Raw genomic sequence first — 25,147 nt, forward strand, 5'->3', positions numbered from 1 at the left:
AACATTACCCAGGGCATTGTAAAGGGATTAGATAAACTAATTTTTCAAAGGTGTTCATTGATGAGTGTTTTGATTGAGGGTTTGGATTTTGCACAGTGTTTATCCTCCATGTGAGTGCCTCTCCGACATTTCTTCATCAATGCCATCAACTGATCCTTCTAATCCAGCCTCCCTTGTGTTAATGTAGTATTGTGGCTTGTTACCTCAGCTAGTCCTTATGGAAGCATCTTCCACATCTCAACCACTCTCTGTATAAAGAATGGCTCCTGAATTCCTTATTGGATTTATTAAGGAATGCAGTATATTTATGGCCCCCTGGCTCTGGTTGTCTCTGTTTCTATCCTAACAAATCCTTTATAATCTAAAAACCTCTATCTTGTCACTCCACACTTGCTTTATTTTTGAGAGAAAAAAGCTCCACCCATTCAATTATTCTTGGAAGGTGTTATCATTCTTGTAAATCTTTCTTGCTTTTTTCTTTCCTGTTTAAAATACGGAGACTCAAAATGGTCACTTCATGGTTTTAATCAAGCATCTGCACAAGTTTAATTTCACTTCTGTCTTTTCAATTTTATCCATCTAGTCATGTGCCCCCGGTTCTGGTTTTGTTTGGCTTTATTTACATGTATTGTCTTTAGTGATTTGTGTATTTGTACCCCATTGGATCCCTTTGCTTCTGTACAGCATTTTCTAAGTTGTCTACTTATTCTTCCTCTGCTAATTCTCCCTATGAAAATGTACTTCACGTAAGACCACAGACCAGAAGACCATAAGCAGTAGGAACAGTAGTAGGCTATTCAGCCCCTCTACATCATTCAATAGGATCATGGCTGATCTGATGCTCCTCATGCCTAGTTTCCTGCCCTTCTCCATTTCATACTTTCTGCCAATTCTTGGAGCTTAGATTGACCATTTAAACAAGATAAATAGAGGGTTTATTGGAGAAATTTCCAACAGGATTCACCTTCTTAGGTGGGGGATAAAAGGGAACACTACATCTGTTATGGTCTGCCTGTATTTTTTGCTTCTCGTCAAACTAATTCTGGTGAAACTGTGTAATTTCTCTGTGCATTTAAAAGTTTGTTTTGCTGTTTTATCTTTATAATCGTTATATGTCAAAATACTGTGATGTATTTGGCTACAGTTATCTCTTCCCACTCTAATCACATTGTGGGTCATGCTCTGTTAAAAATTAGCAGATTATTGTGAGACTGCTACAAAATATTTTGTTACTGGCACACAGAACAGTGTGAATGCTTTAATGGGAGGTGGGGGATGGATACTGATGGGCTGGAAATCAGTAAATCTGTTATTGTGAATGTACAGCTGCCAATATTCAGCATTATCATAGTTTGACAACTGAGTATATGCGCAAGCATATTCTGACTGGCCTCCCAAATAGAAAGGTGCCAGTTTGTTGTGACTTTGTCACAAGCGTTCCTGATCTGCATCCTGATTTTAATGTTTCAGTGGTAATACAAATTCTGTAAATGTTGAGCTGGAAAAATATTATGTACATGCATTGTGCATGACAGTGTCCCTCAAAATATCCAAAATTTTGACTGAAATATATATTACTGAAAACAAAGAAATTATTGAGGCTGACTGGAACTAGAGAGAAAATTATGTTGGTACTGAGATGGCTGTAAGCAACAACTTATGGCAACAGGATGTGGAGATGAAAATCTTTGTAAAGATTTTTCCTCTTCACAGAATTTCACTGGAACCTTGTGTCTGTGAATCCGCGCTTAGCGCTAAACCAGTTTTTTTGGATCTTAGTGAAAGACTTGTAGTTCCAGGCAAAACTGGGTTTGAGATAATGTTGGCTGACTATTGGTTTGTAACATCAATTTAACGGCATCATTAGTAAAACTTGGCTCACTGACAGAGGGCTCCAGAATCTGAATTAAAAGTACGTGTCAAAGCATATTTAGTATACAATAAGCAAAGAGCTGAGCAGAAACAAAAACAGAAGTTTCTGGGAAAAACTCCACAATTCAGTTTCTGAAGAAGGGTCACTGGACCCAAAACATTAATTCTGCTTTCTGTCCACAGATGTTGCCAGACCTGCTGAGTTATTCCTGTAATTTCCAATTTTGTTTTTTGCAGCAAATTGTTTTTGTTTTCAGTATACAATTGCTAGCTATTGAAAAAAGATGTAAGAACTTTGCCATAAGAGGTCCATATCATCTTGGACTAAAGTTTTCTGAAGCCCTTTGATTTTGTCAACTGTTGTATAGTGATAGCTGCAGCATTTTACTCCTGTATAGTCAGTCTTGAACAGGGTGATTTGAGTTAAATGTGGTTGCATGGGTTTTGCAGCATCTGTGTAAATCCCCTATGAATTACATGGAAGATTTAAATCCTTGTTTGGTGATTGTCACGTAGTCTTATAATTTCCCTACATGTGCTTATGATTTTTCTAAAGCTCGCCTGAGATTCAGGAATCTTTGATCTTGCTACCCATATCTGAACAGAAGAAAAAAGGATTTTTTTTTGTTTTTTGCTGTAAAACTGAAACGATTGCAAAGAACCTATTGTGGATGTTTAGTAGACACTTCAAATTCAATTTTTTTTTGTCATAGGTGTTGCAGTTTTAAAATAGACATCCAGTGTAATGCAAAACTTCCCATAAGCATCCCACACGATTCTGATCTTAGATTTGCTGAACCCTACTGCAACTGAAGAACCTGTAAAGTTTGAAAAGTGATGAAGTACAGTACATGAAGAGATCCAAATTTGTGTCTTTATCAATTCTTTATTAAAATAACAATGCAGAGAAGATCCATTTTGCAAACATTCACCATTGAAATGGAATATGTCCATAATATGAAGTATAAAATGGTGTTTCTGTGCTTGCTTTGTCTATGAAGCCTAGCTTCACATTAACCACATTTTTGTTGCAATTTTGTCTGAATAATTTTTGATGTTGAGTTCTTGTGTCCCGTTAATAATCAAAATGGTCAGTATAATAGTGTCATGCTGCTGAGCATTCTCCATTCACTGCTGATGGTGTAACACTTCACCATACTATCTCCCAGGTCTTTGGCCTACAGACAAACTCCTGTACTCCACCCAGTTCTACTCCTTACTTGTGAAATTGCCTTCCATTTGCTGGCTTGCTTATTTTTTTCCATTATTCAGTGCGTGGACATTGACAGTGCTGGCTGGGTCAGGATTTATTGCCTAACCCTAACTGCCCTTGAGAAAATGGTGGTGAGCTGCCACCTTGAACTACTGCAGTCCGTTTGTTGGGGGTAACCCTATAGTGCCTTTAGGGAGTTCCAGGATTATGACCAAGCGACAGTCAAGGAATGGCGATATATTTCCAAGTCAGGACGGTGAGTAGCTTGGAGGGGAGCTTGCCGGTGGTGGTGTATCTACTGCCCTTGTCCTTCAAGATGGGGTAGTGGTTCTGGTTTTGGAAAGTGCTGTCCAGAAAACTTGTGAATTTCTGCAGTGTATCTTATCAATGGCACACAGCTGCTACTGAATGTTAGTGGTGGAGGGAGTGGATGCTTGTGGGTGCGGTACCAATCAAGCGACACCTAGTTTGTCCTGGATAGTGTCAAACTCCTTGGGTGTTGTTGGACCTGCACCCATCCAGGCAAGTGAGGTTGTGTCATTACACTCCTGACTTATGGCTTGTAGATGGTGGACAGGCTTTGGGGAGTCAGAAGGTGAATTACTCACCGCAGTATCCTAGCCTCTGATCTGCTCTTGTAACCACAGTATTCATATGACCAGTCCAGTTCAGCTTCTGAACAGTAGTAAGCCCCCAGAATGTTGTTTGTGAGAGAAGGAAGGAGAAAGTGAGGACTGCAGATGCTGGAGATCAGAGCTGAAAAATGTGGTGCTGGAAAAGCGCAGCAGGTCAAGGAGCATCCAAGCTGCAGGAGAATCGACGTTTCGGGCACAAGCCCTTCTTCAGGAATTCCTGTAGAAGGGCTTATGCCCGAAACGTCAATTCTCCTGCTCCTTGGATGCTGCCTGAACTGCTGCGCTTTTCCAGCAACACATTTTTCAGCAGAGAAGGAAGGTGGTCAGTCATTGAAGTTAACTGGAACTAGACAGAAAATGTGATTGGCTGTAAGAAATAAGTTATGGCAGAGAATGTGAGATGAAAAAACTTTGTAAAACTTTCTTCTTCACATAATATTCTGATTTTTAAGTTCTTGGATATCCTAATCTAACAAGCCTGGGAACCAGTGCTCACCTGTTCGTATAAATATATTAAATTAATGTATTCGTGTAGAAAAAGGGCTAGAACATTTGTCACTTATAAGAGGTGCTGAGTTTTTGTTTTATTTATTCAGTCACAGGATGTTGGTGACACTGGCTGGGCGACCACTGACCCCTCCCTCATTCTCCTTAGAAAGTGGTGATAGGCTGCCAGAAGACATAGGAACAGCAGTAGGCCATTCGGTCCATTGAGACTGCTCATTCATTCAATAGAATTTTGGTTGATCCAACATTCCTCCTGTTACTATTCCCTACAACCCTTGATTCCCCAACAGATCCAGAACCTATCTATCCCAGACTTAAATATATGCAAGGACTCTGTCCTCACAGCTCTCTTTGGAAAGGAATTCCAAAGACACTTGTCCCTCTAAGAGAAGAAAGTCCTCCTCATTGAAGGGTGCCAATATAAGACTGCAATGCTCAGAGTATGCCTTCTGGTCCTAGTCTCTCAGCAATTATCCTGTCAAGCCCCTTAAGATTCCTGTATGTTTCAATTAGCTCACCTTTCATTCTTCTAAATTACAATGAATAGAATTCCAACTTCTCTGTCAAATGTTTGTATCCTTCTTGCAACTAGCCGTTCCATCTATTTTTGTGTCGTCTGCAAATTTGGCTAGAGTACATTCGGTTTCTTTCTCCAAGTCAAAACATATATTGTGAACAGTGGGAGTCCTAGCACTGATCTCTGTGGAACCCCACTGATTACAGATCACTAAACTGGGAACAAAAACCTTATCCCACTTGCTGTTCCTGCCCATTGGCAAATTCTCTATCTGTGCCAATATACTGCATCCAACACCATGTGCTGCTGTCTTATGACTTAACCTTTTTGTGAGGTACCTTGTCAAAAACCTTCTAAAGTCCAAATACAACACACCTACTAGTTTCCCTTTCTCCATTGTGGAAAACTTGAAAAAACCTCTCATAAATTAGTCAGACATGATTTTCCCTTTTGTGCTGCTACTGTTTCCTTAATAATAGAATTCTATGTTTTTCCAACAATAGCTGTAGGCTAATTGGATTGTGGTTTTATGCTTTTTGCACCCCTCCTTTTTTGAAAAGGGGATCACATTGACAGTCTTTCAATCCTCTGATAATTTTCCAGAAGCCAAGGATTTTTCGAATATTATGACCAACACATCCAATATCTCTGTAGCTATTTCTTTTAGGGTCCGAGGATGTAAGCCATTAGGACCAGGGAGACTATCTGCTTTTAGCTCTATTAGTTTATCTAATATTACTTCTCTAATGATGATAATGGTACAGTACTTAATTCCTCCTCATATTCTTCATTTTCATGGGATGTTCAAATTGTCTTCCACCATAAAGCTTGATGCAAAATACCTGTTTAACTCCTCTGCTATTTCCTTATTCCGCATAACTATCTCCCCAGATTCAATTTCTAAGGGGGTTATGTTCACTTTGATTTCTCTTTTTCTTTTTAGATGTTTAAAGAAACTGTGAATGTCAGCTTTTTTACATTCCCTGCTAGTTTGCATTCAGTTTATTTCTGTCTCTTTTTTTTAGTCTGTTGCTGGATTTTGAATTTATCCTAGTCTTCACGGTTATCACTGTCTCTTGCTTCCTCATTTGATGTTTATTCACCTCTATTCACTTCACCTAAATAAGATGCTTCAGTGAACTTGAGTAATGGCACTGAGAATACCTTTTGTCTGAATGAGTTATTGAATTGAAATAAATATTATTTGTTTGTTAAGTAGAACATTCATTATTTAGTAGAGTTTCCTAAAATGGCATACTTTAAATTCTTGTATCTAATACAGTGACCTTTCAAATAGGATTGATTATTACACTGGTTACTTTTTTGACTCCACTACCCTACCCCCCGTCCAACTGCTTAGCTGCCTCTGTCTTCACTATTCACCAATTTAAGTTGTTGTTTCCTTCTGAGCAGCATTACATCTCATGTTGTTTGAAGATTAAGTCGATGGCTTTAAAGAGGAAGGAAAGGAAATAACTGTTAAGCTGTTTAGTACTCAGGGTGGTAGTGGAAATGGGCTAAAAGACTTGGTCAGTTATTTTAGTCAGTCCTTTGATCAATTTTACCAAAGACCCATTGTGACCAAACTTTGCTGAGCCCCGTACTTCAAAGTTTGCTGACATCTTCAACCACTCCCTAAAACAGTTGTACATTCTATCCTCCACCAGTCTGTATTACACAGTTTGGGATCATTTATGTGCTTTGTGACTTGAGAAATGTCTGGTCTCACTGCCTATCTCATCATCACTTCTAATTGGTTCCATTCTTATTGTCCTAAACTCCAGTAACCAGTTCAGTGGTTTCACACCTCAGTTACAATCAGATACATGTATTATATTATTGAGCTTTTCACATTCCTCACTCACAACATTGCCCATAGATATGGAAACCATGATGTGAAGGTGTCGGTGTTGGACTGGGGTGGACAAATTTAAAAATCTCACAACATCAGGAAAGCTACACTTTCAGTTCTGTAGGCGAGTCATGTTGGATTTGAAACATTAACCACCTGTATTATTTCAAAGCTGAGTGTATAATCGTACGTCAGTCAGTGGTTAAGGATATCTGCTTCAGCATATCTCACACAAACTATCTCCAGTGCTGAAAATGTTATCTCTTGCTGTCCCATCTCTTGTGTCACCTTTTTCAGTTGTGTACTTGTTGGTGCTCCATCTGCTCTTCCACCCGTCACATCCTCTTCCATACTGCCTTTAGCTCCTTTATTGCTCACGTTTTTCGGATCTCCACCGACCCCTTGCAGTGCTGATTTCAAGATTCTAATCATTGTTCCCATTGCACCACCCTAATTCTTCAATTCGTTTCAACCCTGTCCCTCAGTATGCACCCCCTACTACTTCATTTCTGCTGGGCTACCTGTCCTGTGTCTTTGCTTGTGAGCTGCTGGCTTTACCTTCAACAGTTACAGCCATCAATTTGTTCTGGATTTTTCGATTTAAATTAATCCACCATGCTATTCTTCTCATTCTGAAAATAAGCTCATCATAACTCCTCTTCTAAGCAAAATCTCAAGTTAGCTGCCGGAACTCTCTTTTCCCACCTCCTGTCCTTTTCCTCCTCCAATAAAATACTTGGGAATGTTTTGCAATGTAATTGAAATTTCTCTTTAATTAGTTAAGTGCTCATTTTGTTTTATTAACTACTAATTAGATTATTTTCCAAATTGCAGTTTATTGACCTTCGAATCGCGAAAAATGGAGCCTTATATTGGTGCTGTTCCAAACAAACAAATGCAGCGAGATTACGGAATCCAAATCCGGTTTATTCAAGATGCTCAAGAAGAATCTTCCCAGGAACAAAAATATCGGACTGCCCCAAACAAATCAGGATCCTATGGTGTCAGCATTAGGGTGCAGGGGATTGATGGACAGCCGTATGTAGTGTTAAACAGCAGCCAGGAAGGAAACCTGCAAATGTATGAGCCTCCAGCTGAGAACGGCTGCCTTGATCAAACTTTGTCTCAGGGTGGTTTCAAAGCATGTTCTGATTCCTCTGCAGAGCTACAAAGAAACATGCACTCCAACAATGGCCATTTTATCTATCCAGAACATCCATATTTCAATCCACTGAAGCCATCTTATACACAGCTGCCTCTTCCAGTAACAGACACCTCAAAGGTTGAAGTTGATAAAAAGCACACACAAGCAAGTAGTTTATTGAACTTCCAAAAACATCCTGAAATTCTGAAGCCATATGATCCTGAAAAGAATCTCTTGAAAGGTACCAGTCAACAAAGTTTGGTTAGTAGCAAGTCATCAGAGAGGAGTGAAGACAAATCTTTTCATCATTTACCCAAATCTGAATTTTCAGACAAGTTAGATATTAGACCATCAAGTTCAACAAAGACCAATGATGATAAAAGTAATTTCATTAAGTCCAGAGCATTGGAAGATGCTACCAAGAAGACTACTGGGTCTACCAGTAGAAAAGTAGATACACTGAATAACAATAGAAGATGTCAAAATGACACCAGTCCTGATTCAGGTGATTCACGGAGAACACGACCAGATTTGCTTCCTTTGCGCCGCCAAGATTCATCTGGAAGAGGTATTGATGTTTCTAGGTCACGGTGGTCATCATCATCAACTCCGACGTCAGCAAGCTCAGACAAGATAAATCCTTCATACAAGTTCGGATGGTTGGATGATCCAGATGAAGAGCTTTCTGCTGAAAATGTAAACCGTCATGAAAACAGAAGATACATTCCATTTTTTCCAGGCACTGGTCGTGATATTGACTCTGGTCCCATTCCTGGAGTGGATGAATTGATTGATAAATTTGATGGAAAGGGTGGACAGCATCGGCGTGGTAGGTCTGCAAGGAGAAACCGGATTGACCCAGAAGATCGAAAACGATCCCGAAGTGCGGATAGTGCTTTTCCACACAGGTCAAAAGATAATTCTGCTTACCTAGACCAATATAGTAAAAAGACTGGAATATTAAACGAACATTTGTTGAGACCATCTCAATTGAGTCGTAAAAATGCTACTTCACAAAGTTTATGGAACTCTGCTTCCAGTGACAACGAGCCAGCCAATTATGTTTCATCCACTGGTAGTCTTGGCAGTTGTCAAACCCAACCTACAGGAAACCTGGGTTATGGCTTTACGAAGAGTCTAGGTCAGACTGAATTGGATGCTGCAGATACTCGTGAACATCGTGACAGAATGTCTGGTAGATCTTCCACACTCCCTGTAGGTGCGATCAATAAACCTGAAGCCAAAAAGGAGACAGTAACTCCTGTTACACAAATAAGAACTTCTAAAACAGCACCTTCCCTTTTCGAAATCAGAAAACATAGTTTAAAGCCTCCTGCTCAAACAAACCAAACTGCCTGTGATCATGGCGCGCAGGTAAACCTTAGAGCTGTAAAAATAAAAAACAATTTTACTTTTTTAAGGGACAATTTATTTTTCCAGTTACCATAAGAATGAAGTCATGACAAATGCTGAATGTCTGTCAAAATAGTTTGTGGGTGGCACGGTGGCACAGTGGTTAGCACTGCTGCCTCACAGCACCAGAGACCTGGGTTCAATTCCTGCCTCAGGCGACTGACTGTGTGGAGTTTGCACATTCTCCCCGTGTCTGCGTGGGTTTCCTCCGGGTGCTCCGGTTTCCTCCCATAGTTCCAAAGATGTGCAGGTCAGGTGAATTGGCCATGCTAAATTGCCCGTAGTGTGAGGTGAAGGGGTAAATGTAGGGGTATGGGTGGGTTGCGCTTCGGCAGGTCGGTGTGGACTTGTTGTGCCGAAGGGCCTGTTTCCACACTGTGTGTAATCTAATCTAATAGTCATTGAGATCTAAAATAGAAAGCTCTGGTGAAATTGGCAGCTTATGTGAAGAGAGAAGCAGCATTAATGTTTCTGCCCAAAATAATTCTTTTTTTGGAACTGAGCCAAATTGGACTCAAAATGTTAACTCTGATTCTCTCTCAACCGATGCTGCTGGACCTGCTGAGTATCTTCAGCACTGTCCATTTTTATTTCACATCTCCTATAACAATATTCAGTATTTTGCGTTTATTTCAGCCATTGTGAATTGATGGGTTCTTGTAATGATATGGCAAATGTAATGTGCCAATAATTGCTGGCTTTATTGTTACATTTTAAAAATAAAACCAAGTTAGAATGTGGCACCTTAAATACTGCCCCATAAAAAGGGGTGTGCCTTTCAACATCAACTTAATACGTAACTCTTTTAGGATTTATGAGGAAAAATTGGCCTGTGCTGCTGTGACTTGGATTTTTTTATTCACTCATGGAATATGGGCGTCTCTGGCTAGACCAGCATTTACCACCCATTCCTAAATGTCCAGAGGACAGCTGAGAGTCAAACACATTGCTGTGGATCTAGAGTCAAATGTAGGCCAGACCACGCAAGGATGACAGATTTCCTTCACTTAAAGGACATGAATAAATCAGATGGGTTTTTCTGAAATCATTAGACCCTTAATTAGTCATACCGTCATAGAGATGTACAGCATAGAAACAGACACTTCAGTCCAACCCGTCCATGCCAACCAGATATCCCAACCCAATCTAGTCCCACCTGCCAGCACTCGGCCCATATCCCTCCAAACCCTTCCTATTCAAATACCCATCCAGATGCCTCTTAAATGTTGCAATTGTACCAGCCTCCACCACTTCCTCCGGCAGCTCATTCCACCATCTGGCATTTGAACCCAGGTCCCCAGAATATTCATTGAGTTTATGGATTATTAATCTAGTAATAATGCCACTAGGCTATTGCCTCCCCAGTGCCTTTCACAATTTCATGCAAAATAGTTAAATTTGAGGATTTAGGTCATCCCTGAATGCTGTAGAGTATCACAAAAGTTTGGACAGGTAAATCTTATGTTCCATGGTGTAACTGTACAGGAGCAGCTTGAGTGGTATTTTCCACAAACCTATGCTGCTGTCAACTTGCAAAGATATTCTGCCTCTCACGAGGGAGTAATGTGGTAAATACTGGTTTAATGCCAGGCACATAGGCCAGACTTCTCAGTGACTAGAGGCTCATATCAAACAGCAAGTCACTTTGGCTGTTCGCAGTGGACAGAGGACTGACTGTACTCAACCAGCCTGAGTCTGCAAAACTAATGTCTTGCATTAGAGGATTCTGCATTTGCTAAGAAATCCTCAGCCTGCTAAGAATTACACTTGCACCCTATTTAAGATGATCAGTTGAGCATGCAATGTGCCTCACTCATGCTTACTGGCAGCTACCTATATTCATAGACAGGGATCTATCTGTTCTCTACAGGAGCAAGAAATTTATCAGTCTTTATGCCTTTTTTGAATTAAATAAAAGTGTGGGGATTGATAGTTCTCTGCTACATTCTCCATGGCGATGCCTTGACCAATCACAAGTACCTTGCCAACTATTCTTTCTTTCTTCCTTTTTAAATTTGGCATTCTTGCACCAGTCCTGATGAAAGCCAGGACAAAAAGCTTTGACAGCATGTCCTTTCTTTGTTTAGCAATAAATGAGTAACAAATAATCTCACCTAACAGTATAACAGTAGTTTACATTTGCCTGAATTTGTAAGCACAGAATCTCATTAATTATGAATTTTCTTTCCGTAACTGATCTTTCCAAAGTTACCCACAACAGTTTCTTAGATAAAGGTGAGCCTTCTTTTCCTTACCCAAGTTGTTATTCTTTAAGTATCAGCCTGACTCAACTATTAACACCATGTGGTACACAGTTGAGTACCAGTGAGTAGTGTTCAGGAGTGTGTTTGAATCTTGGCAAATATGCCTTCCTCTTCCCCCTCTTTCAAGTTTGTTGATTGCTGCCAATGTTATTCGGATCTTAAATAGACCTGTATTGGGGTTGCTAGCTCTATGCACCACACAATTGTAGTGACCTTGTTTGGTGTCTGTGGTGCACTATAGTGCAGTTTGGCCGAGAGCTCCATTACGAAGACATTTCATCTAGACTTGCTAATGATGGCTGGTGGGGATGGTAGGGTTGATCTTGTAAAGTTTTAATTTCTTCTGTTCTCGCAGCACCCTCAGTTGCCCCCCATTTAAGGATCTTGAAGTAATTCCTTGAAGCTCAACAGCTCACTTCACTGCCATGCAGTTGTTGCTCAAATAGGGATTGTTTTAGTGCTTTTCTCGCAAAGACTTTCATGCAAAAGGTTAAAGAGGCACATTGGAAACCAGACAGAGACCGGCCACACTCACTCCTATCCCACCAGTTGCATCTCCTGCTATTTGGTAACATCAGAAGATCCTGAAGCTAGCATTCAGAACTAGGGTAGAATTGCCAATAACACTCATGGTATCACATCTTGCCTCTCATTTCCAGGCTAATTTATGATGTAAGTCTATTGACTGTACCCCAATAAATCAAATATGTGACCTGTTAACAAACTGACTTTTGTACTTTTTCCATTGAATGGAGGCAGCAACATGTTCGGCTGCTCAATCTTTCCATTCTGCAGGATTTCCTGAAGAGAGCGGCTCATGTTACCCATGCATATGAACTGTACTAACAGAGTATGCTGTCCTATACATCTCATTGAACCAGCACTAGTCATCTGGCTCAGTAAAGATACAGTAGTGAGGGATATGCCAGGCCATTATTGTTGTGGCATATAGTTCTGCTGTGTCCTTAGCTGCCCAATTTTAAAATTTAGCTCTGTTGTTAACCAATTCCATTTAGCATGGCAGTCGTGTCACACAATACAGTGGTGGGCATTCTCATTGTGAAAACAGTGCTTGGTCCCACAAAGACTGTGCATTGATGACTTCCATCAGTGTTGTCATGGGCTGACACATCCATAGCAGATAGATAAGCGATTGAGATGGAGGTCAAAATAGGTTATTCCCCCAAGTCTCACCACCTGCTATTAGGCCACTCTGAAAGCTATGCCTATAAGGACTTAGCAAATTCGGTAATTGGTATTACCAACCCACTTATGGTAATGGACATACAAGTCACGTGCTCAGATTGCATTATGTATCTTTGCTGTCTTCAGTGTTTGCTCTGAATAGTGTTCAACATGGAACAGTACAGATTCATCAATGTGAAACATCACTGCCACCTTCTCTGGCATCAGCTCTTTGGTTTTGGATTTTTAGAAACCTGAAATGAGATTGTTAAACTGTTGCACAGTGAGACTAATCATCTGGATCATTAGAGTAATTCATACTCCAGAAATACCACATTTCCAAATATGTGATTTCCTGGGACTTTTTAACTTTTTTTCAGAAAGTGAAAGCATCTTCTTTGGCAGGGCTTTCTGGCTTATTGATCAAAACATTTTTATCACAGATCATTTTTTATTTCGGCTAGGCCATTTGTGGGAATACAGGATTATTTGGGTTATTGAGCTGTCATATATTTGTAATAAATGTTTTACTAAGCATTGTTTAAACATTTGTGTTGAAACTGTAATTGTGCTCTTGAAAAAAATATAATGTAAATATAGAGTTATTAACCTAAATGTTAGTTTACTAACTGAATTAAAAAATAATTTTGTTTATATTGCATGCCAACTTAATCATAATTTTAATTTTGTAAAACTTTTTAAGGTAACTCCTGACCTTCTGAAGGACCAACAAATGAATGAGGAGACTGCAAAACAGATCCTTTACAACTGTCTTAAAGTGGGGTTGGTATCCAACACAATGCTGATATTGGGTTGTACATGTTATCCAAGTTTGGAATTAATGTTTATAAGTTAAATGTATATTCTCCCAATATTATTAAACCTTAAGATAAATAATTTTAGAAATAGATGCAGTAGTGTTGAAATGAGGCACCCTCTGCTTGACTTTCCTTAGGTCTGGGCAGATTGTATGGTTTATTCTTTTGAGGGCTTGTCCTACATAAATAATACAAGCTGGGGATATAATAAGTATATCATAGTTTGAAAACTCCTTATCTCTATTGTACATGTCCCTTTTGTTTGAGGAATTGTTTTTCCATTTGTGTCTTCTGTGTTTATGAATGTTCTGTGCTTAAATATTAATTATTCAATAGCCCAGAGGCACTTATCTTCTCAGTGCCAGGGGAGATTCAACACAGTTTGACTTAAATGCGAATGCTTAATGAGGCAGCCGAAATTTTGTTTTGTATCTTTTTAAATCCAGTATAAATTATTTAATTAGCTTACAGCTAAACTGTTCCATTTACACATTTTAGTCCAAAGGCTGTAGCTATGTATTTAGCAGAATATTTATTAGAATACACTTGAGTTTCCAATTCTATTAAAATGAAAACTCCCAAATGAGTCATTTTTCTGCACTGACTTGTCCAATTTTTGAATTAAGCAATGGAAGTCATAACTGCATTTACAAAATACCCAACTGTCCATCCTCTGGCTTTCCATTCATCATGACATTTCTTCAGTTCAGTCAAATTGTCCCCCGGCTTTGCCTTTGTGCCCAATAAGACTGTTTCTTTCTCTCATCTTTGATCACTCTCCTTAGTATATTCCTCATCTCAGGTTTTGGAAGACTGGTGCAGTATTCATTGCCAGGTCTGGTTGGACTACCTAAAGCATATCTGGGTCTTGTTCTCCTCTGTTCGCTCTTTTACAGGTTTATCCTAATTTATAAAGGTAATCCTTGCTGTATTTCTCCACTGTCAACTATTTTTCTTCATAAAGCCTTCTCCCTTCATTTCAACGCACATCCCTCCTACAAGAAGTGGAAAGATCTCCTGAACTTTTTTGTCACTAAGATTGAGACCCATTCTATTTCTTCTGTCATTTATCTCTCCCTCACAAGAAAGATAATATTTCCCCTAAAGATCAGACTATATCCTAACCCTGAATTTACATTTTCTTTCAATTCCTCTCCTCTCTCCCATTATGAATTTTTTGACCATGAGAGTCACCTGTTCCCCAGACTCTGTGCTACCAGGTTACTGATGACACTGTTTTCTTCACCATAAATTAATATCAGAAAACTAACAACAAATAATGGCAATGAAGAAGGACAAATCCCTAGGAGCGCTTGGTATTCCTGAGATTTTAGAGGATCTATCTGAGAACATTGCAGATGTTCCAGCCTGACTCAATTAAGGCTGTTGACCCTTGGAAAGATGCAGCATGATTTGCTAGAGTGATACGTGGGTTTGAAGAGTTTAATTTGGGTAAGAACAGATGACTCAAGGGAGGACTGCATAACGTAATGGAATTTAGAGGTTTAAGGGATGATTTGATCAAAGTTTTAGCTCTTAGGTCTAAAGGGATCAAAGAGAATGGGGCAAATAGGGGAACAGGTTGGATGATCAGCCATGATCATGTTGAATAGTGGAGCAGCCTCAAAGGGCCAAATGGCCTATTCCTGCTCTTATTTTCTATCTCCCAAACTATATTGGGAACTGATAGAAATTGATTCTTTTCATTTACCCTGCTCATTGGGGAATCTAGACTAGGACTTTCCTCAAGTCTTAAGACTAAGGTTTATTGCTTGAAAATTAGAGCTAGAACTTTTAAGGGTGAGGTTAAGCAACACTTTAACAATCAGTGAGTGTCCCAACTCTCGCCAAGTTCCCCCTTCATTAATTATCCTGGTGCGAGCTGAGCTACATTGTTTCCTGGTCCACAACTCCCCAGTTTTAAAGTCCTCATCCTGTTTGAAAGTCTCTTGGTGGCCTCAACTCTCCCTCTTTTGGTGACTCCCTCCAGTCTTGCTGGTCTTTGTGGTCCTTCAACTCTGGCCTCATCCCCATCTCTGATTTTAATTGTTATAACATTAGTGGCTGTGTTGCCAATTATTTTGACTGTAAGCTCTGTAATTCATTCCTAAACCTCTCTACCTCTGTTCTCTTTATGATGTGCCTTAGGAACTACCACTGGGATCAATCTGACTTTTTATCTCCTTATTCAACTCAGTGCAAAGTTTGTTTTGTAATGTTGTTGTGAAAGTTATGGGTGTTGTACAAATGGAAGGTATTATTGTAATGATTACAACAAACGAGAATTCTGTTTTCAATAATTAATTTTGTATAATGGAATTAAGTGACTTATAAGCTGAGAGAAGTAGGCTGCACACTTCCATGTACAGTACGTTTGCAGCTTTTCATTCATTGGTATATGTCTATTTATTGATATATATTAAATGATTTGTCATGCTTTTTAATAAGAATAAGAAATATCTTTAACTGGAAATTCAATGATGATATATCCAACTCTGAAACCAGATTCGCTGCCAAAAATTCTGAACAATGTTGAGTCATCCAGCATTTTTCCTCCAAGTATCCAGCCCTTTCTTGATGGCAGGGTGCAGTTTCATAAGAGATGACAGCCATCAATCTTGCACAGATGTCCATTTATTGATGGTGAACCATGATAGTGGGTTTCAGCAGTTGGTGTCCATATCCCCACAATTTCTGGCAACAGTGAATTTAAAAAATCAGTAGTTGGAACCTTGGCTGATTTATTTGTTCGCCTGCCATAACCAAGCGATGTGGAGTTAAATTGCGATGATCAACTGCTGTCTTGGCTGAAGTCAACTATCTCAGCATCCATGTACAATTTTTTTACCCTGAAATTTGGCACTGAAATTGCGGTTTGCAATTAGCCCACTTCCATTTGATGTAATGCCAGCAGCATCATGACACCTTTGTGCTATCTGCTTACGAGCATTTTCCTACATAGAGTCATAGAGATGTACAGCATGAAACAGACCCCCCAGTGCAACTTGTCCATGCCAACCATATATCCTAAATAAATCTAGTCCCATTTTGCCAGCATTTGGCCAATATCCCTCTAAACTCTTCCTATTCATATACCCATCCAGATGCATTTTAAATGTTGTAATTGTACCAGCCTCTCCATTTCCTCTGGCAGCTCATGCCATACGTGCAACATCCTGTACGTGAAAATGTTGCCCTTTTAAATGTTTTCCCTTTCACCTTATGCCTTCTAGTTCTGGACTCCCCCACCCAGTGAAAATACCTTATCTATTTATCCTATCCAAGCCCCTCATGATTTTATAAATCTCTAGAAGGTCACCCCTCAGCCTCCAAGTAAAAAAGCCCCAACCTATTCAGCCTCTCCCTATAGCTCAAATCCTCTAACCCTGGATTCTTGTAAATCTTTTCTGAACTCTTTCAAGTTTCACAACATCCTTCATACAGCAGGGAGACCAGACTTGAATGTAGCATTCCAAAAGTAGTCTAACCAACGGAATGTGTAGCTGCATCATGACCTCCCAATTCCTGTACTCAATGCACTGGCCAATAAAGACAAACATACCAATCGCCTTCTTCACTATCCTATCTACCTGCAGCTCCACATTCAAGGAACTATGAACCTGCACTCCAAGGTCTCTTTGCTCAACAACACTCCCTAGGACCTTACCATTAAGTGTGTAAGTCCTGTCCTGATTTGCCTTTCCAAAAAACACTTCCCATTTATCTAAATTAAACTCCACCTGCCACTCCTCGGCCCATTGGCCCATGTGATCAAGATCCCGTTGTACTCTGAGGTTACCTTCGCTGTCAACTACACCTCCAATTTTGGTGTCTTCTGAAAACTTACAAACTATACCTCCCATGTTCACATCCAAATCATTTATATAAATGACAAAAATCAGTGGACCCAGCACCGATCCTTGTGGCACACCACTGGTCACAGGCTTCCAGTCTGAAAAGCAACCCTCCACCACCACCCTCTTTCTTCTACCTTCGAGCCAGTTCTGTATCCAAATGGCTAGTTCCCCCTGTATTCCATGTGATCTAAATTTGCTAACAAGTCTGTCATGCAGAACCTTGTCAAATGCCTAACTGAAGTCCATTTAGATCATGTCCAATGCTCTGCCCTCATCAGTCGTCTTTGTTACTTCTTCAAAAAACTCAATCAATTTAGTGAGACACGATTTCCCATGCACAAATCTGTGTTGACTGTCCCTAATCAGTCCTTGCCTTTCCAAATACATATAAATCCTGTCCCTCTGGATTCCCTCCAACAACTTGCCTACCACTGATGGCAGGCTCACCGCTCTGTAGTTCCCTGGCTTTTCTTTACCACCTTTCTTAAATCAGGGCACCACATTAGCCAATGTCCAGTCTTCCAGCACCTCGCCTGCGGTTATCGATTATACAAATATCCCAGCAAGGGGCCCAGCAATCACTTCCCTATCTTCCCACAGACATCTAGGGTACACCTGATCAGGTGTTGTGGATTTATCCACCCTTACGAGTTTTAAAATGTCCAGTACCACCACATCTGTCATATGGACCTTTTTAAAGTTGTCACTATTTATTTCCCCATGTTCTCTATCTTCCATATACTTCTCCACACTAAATGCAAAATACTTATCCAGTCTCTTCCCCTATCACATGCAGTCCCATATGTAAATGGCCTTGCTGATATTTATGAGGCCTTATTCCCTCCCTAGTTACCTTTTTGTCCTTAATGTATTTACAAAATCCCTTTGATTCTCCTTAACCTTATTTGCCAAAGCTATCTCATGTCCCTGTTTTGCCCTTTTGATTTCCCTCTTAAGTACATCCTCTCAGGATTCACTTGATCTCTGCTGTCTGTACTTGACATATGCTTCCTTCTTAGTCTTGGCCAAACCCTCAATTTTTCTAGTCATCCAGCATTCCCTACATCTACCAGCCTTGCCCTTCACCTGAGCAGGAATATACTGTCTTTAGACTCGCATCATCTCATTTTTGAAGGCTTCCCATTTTCCAACCGTCCCTTTACCTGCAAACATCCACCCCAATCAACTTCTCAAAGTTCTTGCTGAATACCATCAAAACTGAGCTTCCTCCAATTTAGAGCTTTAACTTTTAAATCTGGTCTCTTACATGTTACCAGTACTAATTGATACTGTGCATCAGTAGAGGATGAGTACTGCACCTCTCAAAGGGGAGATGAATTGTGGCTGGGCAAGTGCTGGGACCTTCTTGTGAGCAGAATCTGACCTGGGAAAGGTACAACAATGTGTACACATGGAAGAGTGTGGCAGCCAGGTTTCCCAACGCTGGACTTAGAGGTTTTGTTGGAGAAGATGGAAAGAAGCAAAGACCTCCTCTATCTCTGGGAGACCTAACACACACCTGTCAAAAAAGCAATGTGAGTGGGTGTATGCAGAGATCAAAATCAGATATGCAGCTCCAAGGACCTGGATACAGTGGTAAAAGAGCTTTACTAAACTCAAGGTCAGCAGTTCAAGAAGGCAGCTCACCATCACCTTCACCAAGGCATTTAGAGATGGGTAAAAAATGATACCTCACATGCCATAAATGAATAAAATAAAATCAGGACTCATACCTAACATGCAAATGGCTACACATTACACATTGAACTCTGTCAAAACCTTCCTGCCCACATCTTAACTATTCAGCTATGCCAGTTACGTCATGCAAACCAGCACCTAGCTCTCTGGAGAAACTAGAGTACTAGTCAATGCAGTGGGTACTATGGGACAATAGAGAAACTGCATGTTTTAAGCCCCACAGAAAAGACAGCACTGGTCTCTTCTGACTGACCACCTGCAGTAAACCTGCAGTCAGTGCCATGGAACATGGCGTCATGCACCACGTAACCTGAGGGTTTGCACAGAACTTGGAGTCCATCCTTTTCAACTGTTGGGATAGTTGCAGATCTAATCACAACGCACCATTAGGTTAGTAACAATCAAAATTTGGTGAGTGCAGCCCTTGAAACTTAAGATGAAGTTTTGTAGGCTCTACTCCAAGGGCCAGATACACACAGGTCCAGAAGCAACTGGCTTGTGCAGAAGTTTTGAAATCGGAAGAAGTACATGAGCATTTACCATACCACTTTCTGTGTACTCAGGAAACCTTAAAATTTTTCAAAGCAACCAGAATACATGAAAAGACCTGTATATGATTGACAATTCCTGTGGATAACACTGATGAAGGAACCATTGCTGCTTCATAATAAATGTTTATCTGTGTTGACCCACTGTTAATTCCTACATTAGTGTAATCCTGTCTTTAAAAATGTATCAGTTATGTTCAATAGTTGATATGCATATAGACTTTCAAAAGATGTTTGATAACAGGCTTGTCAGCAAATTTGAAGCCAGTGGAATAAAAGGCACAATAGCAGCATGGATATGAAGTTGGCTGAGTGACAGAAAACAACTTAAGGGTGAACTGCTGTTTTTCAGACTAGAGGGAGGTATGTGATGGTGTTCTGTAGTATGCTAGTGCTGGTACACTGCTTTTCTTGAAATGCATTAATGAGGTGGACAATGTTTCAAAATCTGCAGATAACACAGAAGCATTCTGTCATAGTAGGTATAGTTAGTAAGTTTGCAGATGACACCAAAATTGGAGGTGTACTGGACAGCGAAGAAGGTTACCTCCGATTACAACAGAATCTTGATCAAATGGGCCAATGGGCTGAGGAGTGGCAGATGGAGTTTAATTTAGATAAATGCGAGGTGCTGCATTTTGGGAAAGCAATTCTTAGCAGGACTTATACATAGAACATAGAACATAGAACAATACAGCGCAGTACAGGCCCTTCGGCCCTCGATGTTGCGCCGATCAAAGCCCACCTAACCTACACTAACCCACTATCCTCCATATACCTATCCAATGCCCGCTTAAATACCCATAAAGAGGGAGAGAGACCTTACACTTAATGGTAAGGTCCTACAGAGTGTTGCTGAACAAAGAGACCTTGGAGTGCAGGTGCATAGCTCCTTGAAAATGGAGTCGTAGGTAGATAGGATAGTGAAGAAGGCGTTTGGTCAGAGCATTGAGTATAAGAGTTGGAGATCATGTTGCGGCTGTACAGGACGTTGGTTGAGCCACTTTTGGAATATTGCTTGCAATTCTGGTCTCCTTCCTATTGGAAGGATGTTGTGAAATTTGAAAGGGTTCAGAAAAGATTTACAAGGATGTTGCCAGAGTTGGAGGATATCAGCTAACCGCAGAGGCTGAATAGACTGGGGCTGTTTTCCCTGGAGTGTCGGAGGCTGAGGGGTGACCTCATAGAGGTTTATAAAATCATGAGGGGCATGGATAGAATAAATAGACAAGGTTTTTTGCATGGGATGGGGGAGTCTAGAACTAGAGGGCATAGGTTTAAGGTGAGAGGGGAAAAATATCGAAGGAACGTAAGGGGAAACTTTTTCTCACACAGGGTGGTATGTGTATGGAATGAGCTATCAGAGGAAGTGTTGGAGGCTAGTACAATTGCAACATTTAAAAGGCATCTAGATGGATAAATGAATAGGAAGGGTTTGGAAAAGGGCCAAGTACTGGCAAATGGGACTAGATTAGGTTGGGATATCTGGTCAGCATGGATGAGTTGGACTGAAGGATCTGTTTCTGTGCTGTACACCTCTATGACTATGACATTGTGTACAGTGAGAAGGATAGCGATAAGCTTCAAGAGAACGTGGCAGGTATTAGAATTGGTGGACATGTGGCAGATGAGATTTCACACAGAAAATTGTGCAGTGATGCATTTCATTAGGAAGAACAGATATAAAGTAAAGTAATGGATGTGGAGAAACAGAGAATCCAATGCAGAAATTATTGAATGTGGCAGAGCAAGTTGAAGATGTGGTAAAAATGGAATCTTGGATCCTAGGCCTGTTACATCTAGGTGGTGGGGTGGGGTTAGTGAAATGGATCCCCTCTTTTTAACCCTCTTTAGTTGACCACAGCAAAAATTTTTATTTCCTTCCAGCATGAAGCTAGTTCGCACTTCAAATAAAATCTATTACTAGTCAAAATTAAGGTGACAATTACAAGGTTTATTGTGTGAAAGAAAGAGGAATTTTCTTAGTTACTAACTTCAGGAACACTAACAGAATGTGGCATAAGCACATAGACAAATACAGGTCTGATGTTTAAAAAGGGACAGTATCTAGTGCAAACAGAAAGATTTGCAAATTTTAAAAAGAAAGTCTTTCAAGCCATTGAGGTGTTAGACTTTAACCTAAGACTGCAGTTGTTTAATTAAAATGTCCTGTGCAGTTATGAAATTTATAGATTTTTAAAAAGTTTCCAGTGATCAGTGCTCTGCCAATTTGCTTTTCACCTTGTGGTGTTTTCTGCAAGACTGAGAGGAAAAGAGAGAAACGTTCACATTCTGCTATTACAAATCCATCATTCTTCTCTCCTCTCTGTCCAAAAATAGTGGCCTGAAATATAATTTTTTTGTGCATTCCTTGTTTGCCCTCATCGTTCTTTTTTTCAAGCTGGAAAATCTGCAGGCAACTTTCATACAAATATGTGAATTCCCAGCAAAGTGTAAATCTGAGAGCTCTGATTTTCTCTGCTTCTAATAATCTGCAGATGTCTGAACAAATACTCCTATCTGATGTTGCACAAACAGAAGTTTTCTACTGACATAATATTCTCTGCTCTTTATGCAGAGAAACTATATTTGCTTCTGACCCCAGTCTGGTCTGCAATGACCTATCCAAGAACTTTTAATCTCTGTGTTTTTTAATGCAAAAATCGATTGTTGATTATCTTGAACCCGAATTGGGCTAATACCCTTCAGAAATAAAAACTAACCCCATTATTTTAATAATACATTTTTAAACCAGATACATTTCATCACAGTAGATTGAGATAGACTATTCCCATTGGTAAAAGGATTGAAAAACTGAGAGTATGGTATTTAAGGTGAACCAACCAAGGTAAAGTCTCTATAGTCTTATTAGAAGTACTAATTTTAATTACTTGTTTATGGTTCACTCATCCTGAAGTTCAAGATTATTGCAGAGGGTGGTGCATGTATGGAATGAGATGCCAGAGGAAGTGGTGGGGACGTGTACAATTACAACATTTAAGAGGCGTCTAGATTCATACATGCATAGGAATGGTTTAGTGTGATATGGGTCAAGTGCTGGCAAATGGGACTAGATTAATTTAAAATTTCTGGTTGGCATGGACGAGTTGGACCGAAGGGTCTGTTTCTATGCTGTAAAACTCAAAGACTCTATAATTCAGGCCTGTCCTTGGCATAGGATGGGTCAAAATGGAGAAGCTTCAGTTGGGAAGGCATCAAAGACATTGCTTCTGCATGTTCCTGATGAAGTCTCAAAGTTAAGGTTTTGGAAACCGAACACAAACCTCCCAACAACTCATCTCCCTTACCTTCTAAATACTACCTGCTCTTCATAAAAGAGTATCGATTACACAGTGGATTTATTAGCTATCTCTGAATGCATCGAATTAGAGCAGAATCCTGAGGGACTGCATAAGGAGAAGAAATGTTAGTATAGATTTGGGGAGCTGCTTGATTTCCCTTTCTCAGACAATGCAATGGGAAAGAAATTCGGAGCACTGAGGAACTTAAGGTTTTGGGATCAGTATTGGAGTACAGCAATAGTTAACGACAGCAAGTTGGAGAATGATCAACAATCATATGCTGTGAAAACCATTTGGCAAAAAAGCCAATTCTAGGATCTGTTCTATTTGAGTTTGCAGACAAGACAGAGTTAGATGTTGAAGTAGTTTAGATGCTTGAATTCAGATGTTAAACTTCACCTCTTGCTTGTAAAGGTTACGTGGAAATCAAGTTTGGGAAATCTAACTTTTCCTAATGGACCCACATCTGTAATACAAAACTGTCTCTACTTTGGCTATAATTAGTTAAGTCACTCAGATGACACAGTACAGTTGGTGTCTGGAATAAAAGAGTGTTTGCAGATTTAATCTAGGGTGTTTTCCAAAACATGGCCCTGAGATGTGTTGTGCAGAGGCAAGTTCATTCTATAAAGGGCTAAATACCCTCAGTACTCAGCACTGACATTGAATGCACTAACCTAAAAAGGAAAGAAAATATGGTCTCTTCTGAGCTTTCCCTGCTTCATACCTCTGCAGAGCCCAAGTCGTCATGTCATGATTTAATTTCTCTCGTGGTTGATGCCGAGTACAGATGTATGAGGGGGATCAATAGATGCACCCTTGTAATTTTTTTTTTCTGTACACTTTTGAGTTTAATACCATCCTTCCTATAGCAGAGTGACCACTTTTTGCACACACACTTAGCGGGATGCTAAATATTCACTTGCCCTTGATGGATAGGTTCCCACCCTCCAGTGCATTTTTAATGGGGGAGTACCAAAACTGCATAGCCCTTGTGTCAAGTTGGCGAAGTACTCTCATGTGGCAAAGCTTATGGAAAAACAAGCAACTTCTCAATTTCTATTTTTAGCTGTGCCCATGTGGGTATCAGAAAAAGGTGATGTCTGATTTATTCAAAACAACATTCAGCACTGATAACTTTACTGTTGTTCCTACCAAAAGGTCTGTACCTCCACTGCTCTGGAAATAATCCAATTGTCTAAAATCACTTGCCATAAGTATGGTTTCATGTAGGTAAATCCACACTTGTGTGCTCCTTGCTTAATGGCGTACATGCACACTGTTCTCCACTTGTGACCAAGCCGTTGTCTCGTTAGTGTAGATCAGTTTTCAGAATGGTAATGGTGAATGGAACCTGGTCCAAGAAAGAAATCAACACTCAGAAAGTGGTTCTTTAAAATTAATCAGAACTTTAACTCTGCACAGATAGTACATAAGCTAAGGATTATAAAACAATTCCACTAAATGCGTATCTGAAAACATTGACGAGTTATTTTTAAATACATATCTTGATTGCTCTGATCTGCCGAGAAAGTTTTACTCGATAGAGTATTGACACTGTCTTTAATATCAATATTTTAGTGAATATGAATCAATTATATGTTTCGATCAGAATTATAGAATAGAGTTGGAATTGATATATGCTCTACCATAACAATGTAAAACCTAATCTTCGCAGAACAATAACCTATCAAAATTGACTTTTGATTGAAAATAACACAATTATTTGTCAGTACTTCTCATAGCCTCTACTGCGGCTTAGTTTTGACAAATTAGCTTTAACCCACACAAAATGTTTTTTGTTTACAAGTTTAATGCCACTGTGACTGCAGAAATATTTTGACTGATCTAGAAGCATGCATAATTGTATTTTGCTCAAGACAGTAGTAAGTCAGACATTCAAACCTGATGAGCTGGTGTAATAATCACTTGACATTTGAACAATTTACTCTTCCTAACTTCACTCCTTGTTAAGTCGATTTGCTTTAATGAATTGTCATGTGAGGCACTGGATTGATGATTTGGGCTCTTATCCAAAATAATTAAAAGTTTATTGTTGTAAAATATAAAATAACTTTTTTTCCTTTTAGATGTCACGATGATGATGCAGCGAAGAAGAAAGTCAATTTGGTGTTTGAGAAAATCCAGACTTTAAAATCAAAAAGTCCACTCGGCTTGGAAGAACAAAAGGACAAAAGAGTGAGTTAATTTTGTGGCATGTTTAAGTATAATTACCTCCTCAGTTTGTCCTGGACAGTCAACTCTACCTGCCATTTATTTGTAACTTTAACATTTTAGAGTCATAGTGTCAAACAGCACAGA

The 25,147-nt window shown here is 39.7% G+C and overlaps 1 protein-coding gene across 4 annotated transcripts in view; it reads left to right on the forward strand.

Annotated features, from left to right (window-relative positions):
* The window catches only part of cgnl1 (cingulin-like 1), a 157,778-nt gene that overhangs the window by 37,769 nt on the left and 94,862 nt on the right, over nt 1-25,147 (forward strand). For all 4 annotated transcript variants that reach the window (XM_072565011.1, XM_072565010.1, XM_072565013.1 and 1 more), the window contains 3 exons: nt 7,431-9,114; nt 13,306-13,385; nt 24,916-25,024. In XM_072565011.1, the coding sequence (XP_072421112.1) occupies nt 7,456-9,114; nt 13,306-13,385; nt 24,916-25,024 (1,848 nt within the window). In that variant the 5' untranslated portion in view covers nt 7,431-7,455. The remainder of the gene's footprint in view (nt 1-7,430; nt 9,115-13,305; nt 13,386-24,915; nt 25,025-25,147) is intronic.

This window comes from Chiloscyllium punctatum, chromosome 48 (genome assembly GCF_047496795.1).
Source record: "Chiloscyllium punctatum isolate Juve2018m chromosome 48, sChiPun1.3, whole genome shotgun sequence".
NCBI classification, from domain to species: domain Eukaryota; kingdom Metazoa; phylum Chordata; class Chondrichthyes; order Orectolobiformes; family Hemiscylliidae; genus Chiloscyllium; species Chiloscyllium punctatum.